This window comes from Lepisosteus platostomus, chromosome 8 (genome assembly GCF_059453375.1).
Source record: "Lepisosteus platostomus isolate fLepPlt1 chromosome 8, fLepPlt1.hap1, whole genome shotgun sequence".
Taxonomy (NCBI): Eukaryota; Metazoa; Chordata; class Actinopteri; order Semionotiformes; family Lepisosteidae; genus Lepisosteus; species Lepisosteus platostomus.
Window position 1 is genome coordinate 47,117,357 of NC_142618.1, and position 15,305 is coordinate 47,132,661.

At 36.9% G+C, this 15,305-nt stretch overlaps 1 protein-coding gene across 3 annotated transcripts in view; it reads right to left on the bottom strand.

Annotated features, from left to right (window-relative positions):
* Positions 1-15,305, bottom strand: part of tmem108 (transmembrane protein 108) — an 87,675-nt gene that overhangs the window by 10,809 nt on the left and 61,561 nt on the right. For all 3 annotated transcript variants that reach the window (XM_088643739.1, XM_088643737.1, XM_088643740.1), the window contains one exon: positions 151-1,266. In XM_088643739.1, the coding sequence (XP_088499865.1) occupies positions 151-1,266 (1,116 nt within the window). The remainder of the gene's footprint in view (positions 1-150; positions 1,267-15,305) is intronic.

Consider the following 15,305-nt stretch of genomic DNA (forward strand, 5'->3'; position numbering starts at 1 on the left):
TATTACCTGCATTTACCTGTATGTTAAAAGGTGTCTCTGGTTAAGCAACAGAATGCTCATTTAAAGTGAAACTTGATAACTCTTTGGTTTTTATGCTCACAATCAAAGCATGTTTCCAATGCCACAGACAAATCAAAAAGGTTTACTTACAGCAGGATGACACTGGAACACTGATGGCCAGGATTATCCACACAATGTCCATTTTACTGAGACAGATGGTGGCTCTCTGATGAGGCTTTTCTACGTCAGTAACATGGGAGTTGTTGGTATTGGGCCTCAGACCTTTGGGTACATGTCTGTTCAGGAAGTTTCCTGTTGCTGTTGAAGCCAGCTCTGTGGTGGAGGCATAGGACAAATTCCATGACTCAACACCAATGGACATGGTGCTCGTCACTGTGCCATTAAATGTTGAATTTATTTTTGCAAAACTTTCCTGTGTAGTTAAAGAAACGTTGATATTTTCCCCAGGGGTGGTCTTAAGTAAGTGTGAAGCTGCATTTTTATTCCCATCAGGAATCGTCAAATTTGAAGCTTCCTTCCTCTCTGGTGATAAGCTGTGATTAGAAGAGGAAGCTGTCGGGTCAGAGGCAAACCAGGAGGTGGTCGGAGAGATAGCAAGAGGCATCTCTGTCATTCCCTGTCTTGCGCTTTTCTCCTGCCCTGTGACTGTAAGGCCAAAAGTGTCATTGGAAACATTAACACTGCTGTATTCACTCAGTTCCCGCAGAGTAATGGCATGGTGGTTGGACAGTTCTGGAGTAGTCAAAGAAGGATCTCTTAGGGTTATTGTTGACGTGGAGGGTTGAAGTTCTGTAGGAAAGTAAGGCTGGCTGGAACTTGTAGGGCCCTCCACTTTCAACTTCTCAGTAAACTGAGTTTGCATTGTGTCTGTATTTAAAGCACTAGTGTTAGAAGCCTTCAAGGTTTCTCCTCTTGTGCTGGGATAAGTAGAAAATGCACTCGCTGGGGTCCCTGACACGTTTATTTCACCAGATGTTTTATCCAGACTTGGAGCTGTTTTGCTGAGAGTCGATGTGGGCTGGATTTGTTCAGTCTCTCTCAGTTTGGTGTCGGAGTATCCCTGAACATGTCCTTCTCCACTGGCATTTTGTTGCCAAGGTGAGCTGCCTTGTACCCTAGGGAAACCAGCTCCTGGTCTGTTCGGTGTTCCCATAGAGACCTTGGTGTCCTGAGCTGTCCGACTGGGAAACAGTTCCTGGTCAGCAGATATCTGCTCTTCTGTCAGTGTCAGGATCAGTAGAACACCTATCAACGAAAAAGGGAAAAGTTGAGTCATTATAGTGTGCTCTGTGAATTTACTGAGGCTAATTTTTGATGAATTCAGCATCCTCAAAAAACAAAACAGACAAGCAGGAATGAATTTGGTAATAAAATGCCTTACTTGTCAAACACTAACTTTGATAACTCTCTGTCACAAAATATACAGCTTTCTGTAGTTTCTTATGCTCTGATCTTTTTTGAAACAGCACGACTCATTTTTTTTGTTGAATCTTCTTGTCTTGTTTTGCCAGTTGCACATTTAGCACATTTTATTGGTCCAATATTGTTGGTTTTCAAGTTGAAGTTTTACTCAGATACTGTATACAGTATGTGTTTTAAAAGAACACCCTTCCACTATGGAGTGGGAACTACATATGTCTCCCACCCATACATGTCATACTGATTAACCTATAAGGTTAAAATAGCTGGCTGTGGCAGCTAACTTGGATTTTATGTCTGTGAAAAGGTAGAATAAGTATGACAGTTCTCTCCCTTCTGGCATTGTGATTGTCACGTTTAACTTCCAGCCTAACCTGTTAAGGCTTTCCTTCAAACATATAGATACTGTACAAGTACATTAGGACTATATGCTTCCATTAAGTTTTCAGGCAGCATACACTTTCCTTTTGCATGCATTGAAATCCCTTGAGAATAGAAAATATCAAACTTTTCAGGACTACAAATGAGAAGTTGTCATTCAATACTTTTAGCTCATTGGGTTTCCAGTACGCTATTGAGTTTATAGGCCTTAAAATACTACTTTATGCAGGAGTTTAGATTAATCATTTTGCAGAAGGTGAACAGGCTTTTTATTCCAAACACCAAATGTTTTTTTGTTTACGAATATTCAATTGGTAAAGCATAAAAAGTCTTTAAACTTCAGAACACAAACATCATATCTAAATTCTCATTTTTAAACTATTAGATACAAAATTCTAAAGCAGAGGCATCCATTTGTAGCTCTGGGAGGCTAGTGCACTATGCAGGAGTTTAGATTAATCATTTTGCAGAAGGTGAACAGGCTTTTTATTCCAAACACCAAATGTTTTTTTGTTTACGAATATTCAATTGGTAAAGCATAAAAAGTCTTTAAACTTCAGAACACAAACATCATATCTAAATTCTCATTTTTAAACTATTAGATACAAAATTCTAAAGCAGAGGCATCCATTTGTAGCTCTGGGAGGCTAGTGCGTCTACATGTTTTATTCCAACTTCATTCCACTCCTGTGTTTATTACTTTATGCTTCTTTTGTTTGTTCTAGTGAGTTCTGGGATTACACATTGATCTGAAGAGAAGACTTGTTTTGGTTGAATGCTTCAGTACAAAAATATCTAATTGATTCATGATTTAATAATAATAATAATTGCTTACACTTATATATCGCTTTTCTGGACACTCCACTCAAAGCGCTTTACAGGTAATGGGGACTCCCCTCCACCACCACCGATGTGCATCATCCACAGCAGCCATAGTGTGCCAGAATGCTCACCACACATCAGCTATCAGTGGGGAGGAGAGCAGAGTAATGTAGCCAATTCATAGATGGGGATTATTAGGAGGCCATGATTGGTAAGGGCCAATATGAAATTTGGCCAGGAAGCCGGGGTTACACCCCTACTCTTTTCGAGAAACGCCCTGGGATTTTTAATGATTACAGAGAGTCAGGACCTCGGTTTTACGTCTCAGCCGAAGGACGGCGCCTGTTTACAGTATAGTGTCCCCGTCACTATATTGGGGCATCAGGACCCACACGGACCGCAGGGTGAGCGCCCCCTGCTGGCCCCACTAACACCTCTTCCAGCAGCAACCTTAGTTTTTCCCAGGAGGTCTCCCATCCAGGTACTGACCAGGCTCACACCCGCGTAGCTTCAGTGGGTTGCCAGTTGTGAGTTGCAGGGTGATATGGCTGCTGGCAAAAGATGGTTTTAAAAGATGCACAACGGAATTAAAAATGTTAAATTAATTTAGCAAATACCTAAAACACCTTTAAAACAACTGGAGGAGTTTTTAATCTGTATTTTGAGAATTCTGCCTATAGTTTCAGAAACTATAGTCCCTATTAGTCCTTATTCTGTCCTAAATTATCTATGACTGAGATGGTGTTGAGGTAAAAGTTGTCCGTTTCTTTCAGAATTCTTAACAGGTATATCACAGCTCCACAAAGCTTTCTCTGTACAAGGTTCAAAAGACAGATCTTTTATCCTCTCAATGCATACTAGTACCTCTTTTTCTTCTTTGCTTTTATCCCAGTGCCTCAATGTATCTTATGATCACATTGACAGAGACCACTGCATTTGAAGAATTAATAACAATCTTTGTATCCCATGAAGAAGAAAAATGAGGGTTCATTTAGTTTTTAATGTTGTTTACAGTATTCAGAGGCCATAAAAATGTAACCAAGAAATGCAGATCCCTAGTGACATCATTATGGTTGTCCTTTATACTTATACCAACAAACTTATATACAAAGTTGTGCTTTTTAATATTTAATGGTTTAAGCATATATTTAATTAGATCCACAGGGAGATTACGCTAATTCATCCTCAGAAGGAACGTGATTTATTACATTTATTCGTAAATTATTGAATTTATTTATTAATTCTTAGATTTGTTCATAAAGTATTAATCATACAAATAGCTAAATGTTTTGCATGTTTAAACAGTATTACATTTTTGCATCTCAAGTTGCTTATAGGTGTCATTTACAGAGCTTTACAAACATTAAAGTGAAAAGTAGAAGGACAGGAAGAGAAATCCAGCAGAAAGGGGAGTTTTTCTTAATGCAAAAACATCAAGGAATAAGGAGTCACACAGCACAGAAGACGAATAAACTGTATGAGATCAATGAGTGCTTTAAAGAATGTTGCACTCAGGCAGACCTGTGACATTTTGTTGTTAAATCCAGCACATTTGACCACTAATGCTCATTAATTCACCCATGTTATTCCTTGCTAAAAGAAACACATACAGTACACAGCATACAAAGGGATATTCGTTTGCTTTCAACTCATCATCTACGACTGCCAGGTGTCACAGTAAAATCCAACTCGTCCTAGTTTTTAGTCTCAATTTTCTGTTAAAAAACTGAAAAAGTCAGCACTCCATAAAATTTCTCAAAAATAGTCAAGAGGATAAAAAATCATACCTTCATCAGGGCACCTATGCATGTTTTTTATCTCAAATAAAAAAAGATACGATTCAAATGCTGCTTTTTATGTTTTCACATGCTTTTAAGCTATAGCCACATCATGTTTTGCATTGTACTGTATGTATTTTGTGTCAACTGTTTACAAATACAGCTTCCAATTTTTGTCCTAATCATAAACTTTTGACATTACATTCTATGAGAGTATATTACATGCCACCATTTACACACACAAAAAGAAAAACGCAATTTGTCGAGGTGACATACTGTAGCTGGGCATGACTGGTGATAGAATGGAATGTGACAAGCACAGCTTGATTGGTTTCCAAGGCAACACTGAAAAGGAACCGGGACTGTTTCAGTCTGTGCTTTGATTGGGATGTAAATTACAGTGTTAACATATAAGAGGGACTACCTCAGTGGTCTATTATGTTGTACACAAGCACAGAAATTATAAGACCTGTACTTTACAGAATTTTTTTTCAAAACATGAGGAAGGAAAGCTGGCAATATTACCTTTTGTCCCCAGATAATTGGTGTTCCAGCAGAAAGTACTGAAGGATACAGTGATACACGAGATATACAAGGCTTTTCGCAAAAGCAAGGAAAATATTAGGTGAACAACCGTGTTCTTTAACACTCAAGGTTTAGCAAGTTCTGTGCCATTTCAACTAACCCCATCCTGCATATACAGGTCTGCAAACTGTAACCTATGCAAAACTCAGTGTAGTAAATGATGACCTGGTTAGGTTAACAATATTTTCTTGAATTCTTACTTATTACAAATTCAGTTTTCAAGGTTGCGTTTTCTAACTGAATCAAATGACAACAGCACTCTAAATTAATCTGGTTAAAGTTTTACCCTGTTCGTTAGGCAGACATTTGTGGAGCTGTTGTTATAAGCCTGACCAAGACAGCAATAACTGTAATGTTAATACGGATAAGACAGTGGTACACTGCAGGTGATTCATCATAAGAGATAAAAGATTAGATTAGCTGATTTAGCTTATCTCCAGATGGTACAAATAGTACTGCAGTCCTATTCTTAATCACTAACATTAGAAATAGCTGCAAAGACTGCAGATGATCTAAAGTGCCTGCACACACCCTAACCCTCAGGGACAAAAGGCAAGTGTGAGTGGGAATCAAACCCTGGTCACCTACTTCTGATGCAAGTGAGCTGTCTCACTGTCTAAAGGTCCAATCTCACTCCTGTCTTTAGAGGCAGCCTGGTGCAATATATGGAAAACATAAATAATAATAATAATAATAATAATAATAATAATAATAATAAAGACATATTATATTTAAGTATACATCAATGTTAGAAGGGAAGAACAATAGAACAATCACAATAAAATGATACATTTATAGTATATAACAAACAGTATATGCATGGGCAGTACTGCAGCACAGTGGTTATTATTGCTGCCTCTGAGGCCTAGAGCCCTGGGTTCAGTTCCTGGGGTGCTACAGTATCCGTGTACAGTTTTTGTAAGTTCTCTCCATGTTCATGGAGGTTTCCTCCTGGTGTCCCGTATTTCCCCTGACCTTCTGGCAGGTTAATTAGCTTCTGGGAAAATTGGCCCTGGCAAATATGAGTGTGTGTATGTAACTACCCTGCAACGGACTGGTGTCCTGTCTAGGGTGCATCCTGCCCTGCACCTGTTGCTTGCCGGGATAGGCTCCAGGCCACTGCCACCCTGAATTGGAAAAAGCGGTTCGAAAATGAATGGATATTAAAACGATAAGAGCAGTATTATAAATTATCGATACCCTTAGAATAAAAAATGTTACAGGCTTTGTTGGTAGATGTTAAACTGTGCTCATTTCCTTCTTATATTTAGTAGTGGCATCTGTACTGGCATCAGGGCTCTTCCTAATTTACCTCAATGACAGGTAGTTCTCAACTTATAAGGCAGATACATTCCTGGAAGAAGTACCATAACTCGAAACCAAATCAATTAAAAACTAATTTCCCACAAGAATGGGAAATTACATTAATATAAATGGAGGGATGGCTTCCAGGTTCTCTCTCAAACAGAGAGTTGTGCTCCCAAATAAAAATTATAACACATATTTATTCATGTTTGTGCAATTGTACTAAATATGTTTGAAGGCAGACTGTTGTAAATGGTGGGGAGAAAAAAGGGGAAAATGCATGAGTCAGGTGCCCACAGACATTCGAATGCAGTGATTTTTGTTCCTTTTCTCTCAGTAGAGAGAAAATGCTCTTTATTTTAATATCTTGTAAATAACATTATACAAATACTTTTTCATTATTTAGGTTTTTAGATGATTATATTAATTGCAGACTGTTTTGTTGAATTGTGTTATTTAATTTTACAAGTGACAGTTTTATTTAGTGCTTAATAAAAATACTTTAAAGTTATCATGTCCCAGTTACAAATTCTTCACAATTAAAATTATTTTAAAAGGATTTTATTCATGCCTGTGTGCAACTTATTATGTGCAGCATGTACAGTATTGTTCCAGGCCACAGCAAAGAGTGTTACAGTGAGTACTAATGTGATCTAAATTAAAAAGCAGTGTATATTCTTGAGAAGCATAACTAAAAACACACAAAATAAAAGGGAGTAAATTAAGAGCACCTGGAGTTAATAAACTAGTCATGTTTGCTGATGATACCAATATAAAAGGAATAACAAACACTATAGAAGCTGAAAATGCATTTCAAATGCATTGCTTTTTAGATAAAAGACAAGACTGGGCAAATACTATACATGGCAGATGATGTTCAAAGCAGATTTTGTACAGGATTTGCAGGTAGTTAAGACTTAAATTTTAAACACAAAATGGGAAACGCTAAGCTAAAGGATGATACTTATGTTGATACATTTCTGCATGTTCTAGACAATGTGGGAATGCAATAAAAAGTCAAACTAAATATCTGTATATGTAGTAAAAAGAAATTTAAATCATGGGATGTTATGTTAACTTTAAAATGGTAAAATGTACTAGTAAGGCCTCATTTAAAAGACTGCATAACATTTTGGTCATGGCTGTTAGAATAGTCATAAAAGTCAACATTTGCACTATTCAGGCTTTAAAGCAACTAGTAGGAACTGTGTGTTTGCTGAACTCAAGGGGATCTGAGAGATAGTGATCAAAAGGAATTGATTTTAATTACTTTAACTTCTTGGTTAATTATTAAGAGTCATCAATAGTCCAGAAACACAAGATAAAAAGTGGATGCAATTTTAGAATTGGGGATAGATTTCCATTCACTTTTAGATTATTAGGAAAGGAGATTTAGCTCTAGACTATAACCTAATTTATTCAGGACACAGGTCTATCTCTTTTGTGGGCCTGATACATAGGAATTGTGAGTACAGGGTTACCAGTCTAGATTTTTTTCTGGCTGAGCAGGTCTCTGTGATACCTTGTTTGTAAATAGGGTAACTTGTATGTTGTGTTGTGTCGTGCCTAGTCTCCGTTATTCTCAGTGTTAAGAAATATTTGTTAATCATAGTTTGCCTCTCATTTATTACTCCTTTGCCAAAACTGTGACATAAAACAATGAACCCCAAACTATAACAACCGCTCAGGTATATTCTTAGTATATCTTAAATATATATCTTATTTATTTTAATTATTGTTTATCCCTGTCTGTACTATATTTTCATAATTTCCTATTTGTACCAATATTATAGAAAATATATTACTGGTCTGGAATCAATCTAGACAAGAGCGATCGGATGCATTCTGAGGCTCAAAGGATTGTCCTACACTGACAAGCTGAATGGACTGAACATTTCAGTATTGAACAGTAAAAGGAGTGACCTTGTCAAAGTATTCAAAAACCCCAAAGACACTGACAAAGTCAAAACAGTGGACTTCTTCAGAATCAATAGTAAAATATGAACAAGACAACACAAGTGGAAATAAAAACAGTTACTTAAAAACAGGAGGCACTTACAATATTTACCCATAAGGTTTAGGGAGTATGGAACACGTTACCCAGCCGTTGAAGGTGATACCTTAGCATCTTTCAGGAAACGCTGGTCTATTTCCATACAAGTCTATTTCCACAACAAAAACCTTCCAGTCTGCAAAAATTGCAAACGTAAAAAATCTAGAAGATATCTGGAAAGCCATCTTCTTTATGCTGTTGGGTTTGTTTTCTTGCTGGTGAGCAACTATCAGCTTACCACCTTTAAGTATGTTCAAACTAACACATACATTTTTAATGCAGACTTTTTATTGTGCAAAAAAATTAAAAAGATTACTTATTACCCCAGAATCTAGACCATGAATTAAAAGTAAAATGAATAACATTTTGTTATGTTCACTGCTGTGAAATATTCATCACAACACAGCTTATTGTTTTGGGCAGGTTTTATTTGTCATGATTAATACTCTTCCAAGAATGGTATGTTTGAGATAATCTGGAGCATTTTGCACACACAAAATCATCCACATCATTCCAGATATTGTGAAGAGACTCTGGCAGACATTTTAATTAACATACAACATGTTTTGCTCAGTAGCAGCTTTATAGTGGCTTAGCAATGTCTTTCCTGGAGTGAACCAGAACATTACCAAGCAGGACTGAATCAATATGGATACTGTGGGTTGTTCAAAAAGCATCCCGATAAGGACTTTGGATCAATAATTTATGAGAAACCAACAAAGCAAGATGGGCCAGATGGCCTCATCTCATTTGTAGTAGATCTTGCATTCTTAATATGAAAAAAAAAATGTGAAGGAGTCAGGACCATTAATCTGCACCTTTCCCCTAAGACCAATGTATTTTGATAAATTGTGGCCTATGGTAATAATCAGGAGTAGAATCTCCTGGGACTTCTACAGCAGGAATTCAAATGTCTACTATTTATAGTCTTTTGTTCCAATCGAAGACCATTGTACAGTTCCCATCATCATCAAGGTAGTTTGCAGAGCTATTTTGAAATATTACAACTTTTCCTTATCTTGTTTTTTTTGGTATAAAATAGTATAAAGACAGACATATTTGTCTGTCATTTGGTAGACTTGTAGCTGTGTTAATCAGACTTCAGATGTTCTAGTACATAGAGTAATTAAAAAAAAAGCTGAGAACAGAGTATGCAAAATAAAATAAATAGTTTTCAAGGAACTCTGGAAATGATCTCTACCTATTCTTCTGAGTCTGAACCATCTCTGGTTCAAAACATACTTTGTGTCATTGTGATTAGCTTGTAAAACTGTATTTTTGTTATTACTGTGTTCTTTCTTTTAAATCACTTTATTGCTTAACAATTCTACTTTTGCCTACTGACTTTTAATGAGCTCTTATTTTAAAACAAATAATGCTATCAGCCTCAGAATGCTGTAAGTAATGAACAGCATGGTGGTGCAGTGGTCACCATTGTGGCTTCACAGCGCTGGGTCCAATCCAGGACTGTAATCTATATGGAGTTTGTATGTTCTTTCTGTGCTCGCTTGGGTTTCCAAGGACATACTGGTCTGTGACCCCAGCTACACGTCGAGCCACAGTGCTGCCAAACTGGAATGTCCATGCTGCTAGGTGAATTGGCATCTGGGAAAATTGCCCTTGGTGCGAGTGTGTGTTTGTTTGTATCTGTGTGGGCCCTGTGATAGACTGGCATCCCAGTCACGGTTTATCCTGCCTGCTGCTTGCCAGAACAGGCTCCAGCTCCCCCGCAACCCTGAATTGGATGAAGTGGCTACAAAATGGATAGAAGATTGTAGTAAATTATTAGAATGCTGAGCTGATCCTTCTTTACATGATAATAATAAACATTAATATACCAGGAACCCCCGCAATTAAAGGTTATTTTGAGGGTACACAAAGTATTAAAAGTGTTATGCCTGGTTTTCCCTCTAGTTAAACTATGGGCAATTTCCATCTTACCTGCAGGTCAACCACAGCGAAGATAAGAAGTGCTACGCACATCTTCTGACATTGTTAATTCACAGTAAATTAGTATATTATTCAACTTTTGTCTTATGGCAGACATTATGAAAACATGTCTTCAATGTTTTATTTTATGTACCAAGGTGTGGCCAAACCCTCAGTCCAAGAACACAGTTTATATAGAGCACTGTGTGAAAAATATGACTTTGATTTTTCCTATCCTGTTAGCTGTGGGGTTATTTTATGCTTTTGCCCAGATAAGATACTATAAATACCATGTATAAATATTTAAATAATTTGTTTAATAATTCAACAAAGTATTTAGATCATATCCTCTGCTGTAGATTAATTGCATGTTAAAAAAACCCTTAACTTAGCCCTGACCATATCGTGAAGCTTAGCCCTACCCCTAAACATACAGAAGGAAGCTTGTTCCATCTGTAATATTTTAGAAATGTATTAGTAATCGTCTTGCATACTATCTGCATATGTGTAAAATGTTATTCTGAAATAAGTTCCGACCACTGCAAATATGAGTGTGCGTGCTGTACACACACTGAACGAAACACATAAATACTGGAAGGCCCTTCATAATATAAGTTCCATTTTGAACGACAATGGTCAAATGTAAAATTTTACCCACAAGTCAGGTTATAGATATAAATAATATCAATAAGCTACAAGGGGGAAAATACAGACAATTGAAAATAAAAAGTAATTCAAGTACACAAGTAAAAATCAGTTTCATATCAATGAGCCAGGTCATGTATTTCTGTTTGTATCACAAGCAGCAGAATAACAGGCCTAACAGGAAAAAGATGGTTTAATTTCCTTACTTGTTTGTGGTTCTGTTTTAAAATGAACTTGTATATTTGACTTTTTATTGATATTGCAGCAGTACTGCTCATCTGCATCAAGTGCCTCAAGCTCACATTATTTTTTATTTAATTCAGTTTTTACCCCCGCACTATCAAACTATTAAACTCCCAGCCTCTCTCACTCTCACCTCACCTCTCACCTATGATCTGAACCTCACAGTGCCTTCTTCCTTTCTTACCAAAGACCCAAACACACATTGAAAATCTACCTCTACCATACATGTCAAAAGCTCACTCCCCATAATTTCTATCCCTTTATTTCATTCTGTTGATGCATGTTTTTGCACATAACCTGATACCTTTTTGCTGTTTTGCACATTGCCTGTTGTTGTTTTTTTGCACATTGCCTGTTGTTGTTTTTTGCACACTGCCTTTTGTCTCTGTCTTTCTTTTGTTCAATTGTATTGTTGTTGTTGTTTTTTTCTTTGTACTACTTATGTCCGAGAGCTAGCTAAATAGCATTTCGTTATACCATATACCTGTATATGAGTATAATGACAATAAACTTTAACTTGAACTTGAAATTGGTGTTTCAACTCATGATTCCAAGTGTTTTTAAACAATCAGTAAAATGTTTACTGAAATTCTACAAACAGATGAAGAAGGAAAGTAAAATAAAACAATGGCTTTACTTCTAAGTCAGAGGTCACATGTATAGTAGTTTGCCTCCAAATTAGGCAAGCAATCCTTTAATCAGAACAACAAAACAAAAGATCTTCCCGTCATGCAAATAAACAAATGCCCAAACAACAGAAAAACATATTTAAAAAGGCAATAGTGTGTAAGAGGAGCAGGTGTCATAGAAAAAGTTAAAGTTTGAGTGTGTACAAGCTCAGTGGCTATGCGCTAAGCTACCTTCTTAATTTTATCAGACCTTTATATCACAAAGTTCAGCTCAGGGCTTCTTGGATATGATGGCTATACTGCCATCTTGTGGGTAGATGGTCAGATAGAGGAAACTGAAGATTTTATAACGGGGACGCATTGCTTTGACAATACGGAAGAAATCACCAAGGCATGTAAGACAATGCAGAGGCTATTTCAGGAAAAAGGCTGGAGCTCACCTCCGCTACTCAAAACTGCCATTATCTACACCCTCCACTGGCCACCTGACACAGACCACTGGAGAGAATGCTTGTGGTTATCTGGAAGCATTTAAAAATTAAAGTATACTGAGCAATGGGTGCAGCACTGGCAGGATCGCCAGTGCAATGCCAGTCTATGGTGGTGAAAAGGAAGATGAAGACGAAGCAGTTCAGTCTACACCCTCTCCTTCACAGAGCTATTGGGAATTGGGAATTCTGTCACCCGGTGAGAAGCTGAGCTGTCTGGGAGAGACTTGGAGTCCAGGTGCTACATCCTCCAGATCAATAGGAACAAGCTGAGGTGAAAGTGATTCATGGGAAAACCACAGGGATCTACAATCCAACTACTGAGCTTCCTAATTCCTATCATGGATCAAGACTACAAACTACAAATATAAGATAAAAAAAACTGAGCTTGAAGAAACAACGTATGACAAAAGATTTTTCAGTTCTTTGTGTTTTCAGGTTGTTTATGTTGGCATACTGTTTTTTAAACTGTGTGGTGAAACAATAAATTAAACTGAGGATATGTGGATGAAAGTGCACAATTTACAGCAAAGGATGTTATGTCAAAATTGTAAAATGCATTATTACCAACCTCATTAAGACTACTGTACACCATTGCTTGCCACACTACAAAAAAGATACTACCATTCTGGAATCAGTCTAGATAAGAACACAGTGCTAGGCTCAAAGCAATGTCCTATTCTGATTTCAAAACTGAAATCAAGGAGACACCAAGGATAAATTATTTTAAAACTGATAACAGAGGCACTGCATCACGCTAAGAATCATGATAGTCTGGAACAGGTTACCTACACATATTACTGAAGCTGATATCATTGCTTCTTTTGAAAAATGGCCTTGGATCAATTAGCTTCTAGCAACCCATTGAGGTAAATGGACTAAATGGATTTCTCTTATTTGCAAACTTTGTTATGTTTTTATTTGATGTTGGCAAATTTAGACATCAAGGCCAGTCAGCCCAGGGAAAGACATACAAGCCTACAAAGGGAAGTGCTTGCACAAGGAACTGAAATAGCTGAATGGACAATGACAAAGAGAGATGGACACAGAAGTCATGGAATGGAAAATCAAATAAAAAATCCAGGTTCCCCTGTGAGCTATAGATTTCACAACAATGGGATTTGCAATGCTACTCAACCACAACATCAATAAATCATCTTGATTAGAGTAGAGTAGCTTAGTCTGATCAAAAATAGCACAGAAAATATATTTTAGAGAAGACAGAGCTTTAATATTTAAGTAAAACCAATGTAATAACATGAAAAAGCCAGTTAAGCATCTACATGTTTTATGTTATTATTGCTGCTATTTATGTCAGGAATAAATCGGTGTTTCATCATGAATAAGAGCCATACAGTGTGAATGTCAAGTAGACAAGGTCTTGATACTCTATGCACAAGCACTAAGATCAAACCATACAAGCTATGTACAAATGGCACCTGACAGGATTTTCGCATTATAAGAATGTACTATTAAAACCCCAAACAGGCAGAAACAAGAAACGATAAACAGTTGTCACTCCATTCATCGCTGGAGGCTAATTAGAGCCTAGTCTGACATCAAGTACAGGGCTTCAAAGGTCAGCGAGTTCTGACCTCTTACAATGTCTGGCAGGCTTTCCTGTCTGTGTACAGAACAAATGCACATTAGGACTGTATGACTGTAAAACAGCAATGTCCCCCTGGAAAATAAATATCTGACAGCCGTCTGGCTCCCATCCCTGCTCCTCTGTTTGTATCACAAGTTCTTTTTGCCCACTACTGCTGCTCTGCTTTGTGATTACAGCCTCTACAGCAAGGCCCTAGTTGCCATGGTTGCAGGCAGAGAGGAGGCAGTGGCAATTGTACACATATTGTGCGCATAAGCAAGGCACTGATGTCTGAGAAATGAGGATGCTATGCAAGCTTTTAGTGACTAAGCTTTGCTGCTAAAGGCAGAGGCAGGAGCAAGGGCATAAAGAATCTTTGGGAACATGTAAGAGTAGTGAGATGAAACGAAACTGGGAAACTGGAAACCAAAAGCTTTTAACTGCTTCTCAACAAGATATATTGACAAAGGGTACAAAAAAAAGTTTTTCAGTGGATTAAAGTGATTCAAATCACTTAAAAGCACAGGAAGGTCTGAGAAGAAGAAATGTTTTCTGAGGAGCTACTGTAAACTAGGAACTTCATTATTTTGTTTTTTCTTCTTTGAAATATGAAGTACTGTATAAGTTCAGTGCTACTCACTAAAATACTGTAGGTCAGAGCAGAAATGGTACCTGAGTCTTCTAATGATCCATTGTAGTTGTGGATTTTTTGTAGAAACTGTTGTGCATATATTAATGATTAGCATAACACCAAATATAAAACTGAATACAAAACATTTAACTGATTCCTACTGTACATACTTAGAAGGGGTGCAGTCCCTTCTACCTAAAACATCAGTTAATTGTTCATCATTTTCTGCATAAATTTGTATCTCATTCTATAGGATACATGATTCTGTGTAATATTGGAAAGATATACAATGATGTGCATGCTACTGAAATAAATGTACTAAAACAGAAGTAAATTAAATAAAACAGAGCAGTAATACTGTATACAGTATGTAGCACTGAAACAACAGAATGATAGTGTTTCAACAGGTATGACCAGGTATAATACAATTGTATCCACTTCTGGTCTGGAGAGGCAGGGTCGTTTAGTTTTAATTGGGCACCAAATGACATTGACCTTATTGACTCAAGTCTTGATTAAATGGGTCACTTACTTATATGTAAGTACACGTGTAGATCCTGCAGAACCCGAAAATTGTTATAATAAGTTATAATATAATATCATAGTTATAATAAGGTACTACTGATATTCAGACATAATTCTTGTCTAAACAAATTAACTGCATATACTGTATTAAATAATACATGCATTTATTTTAAGTACAAATAATAACTATTATATAGCTATGGTAATAGTATGCAAGTTTATACATTAGTCTTGCAAGGTGCTGTATAGCATGGAATGTTTAC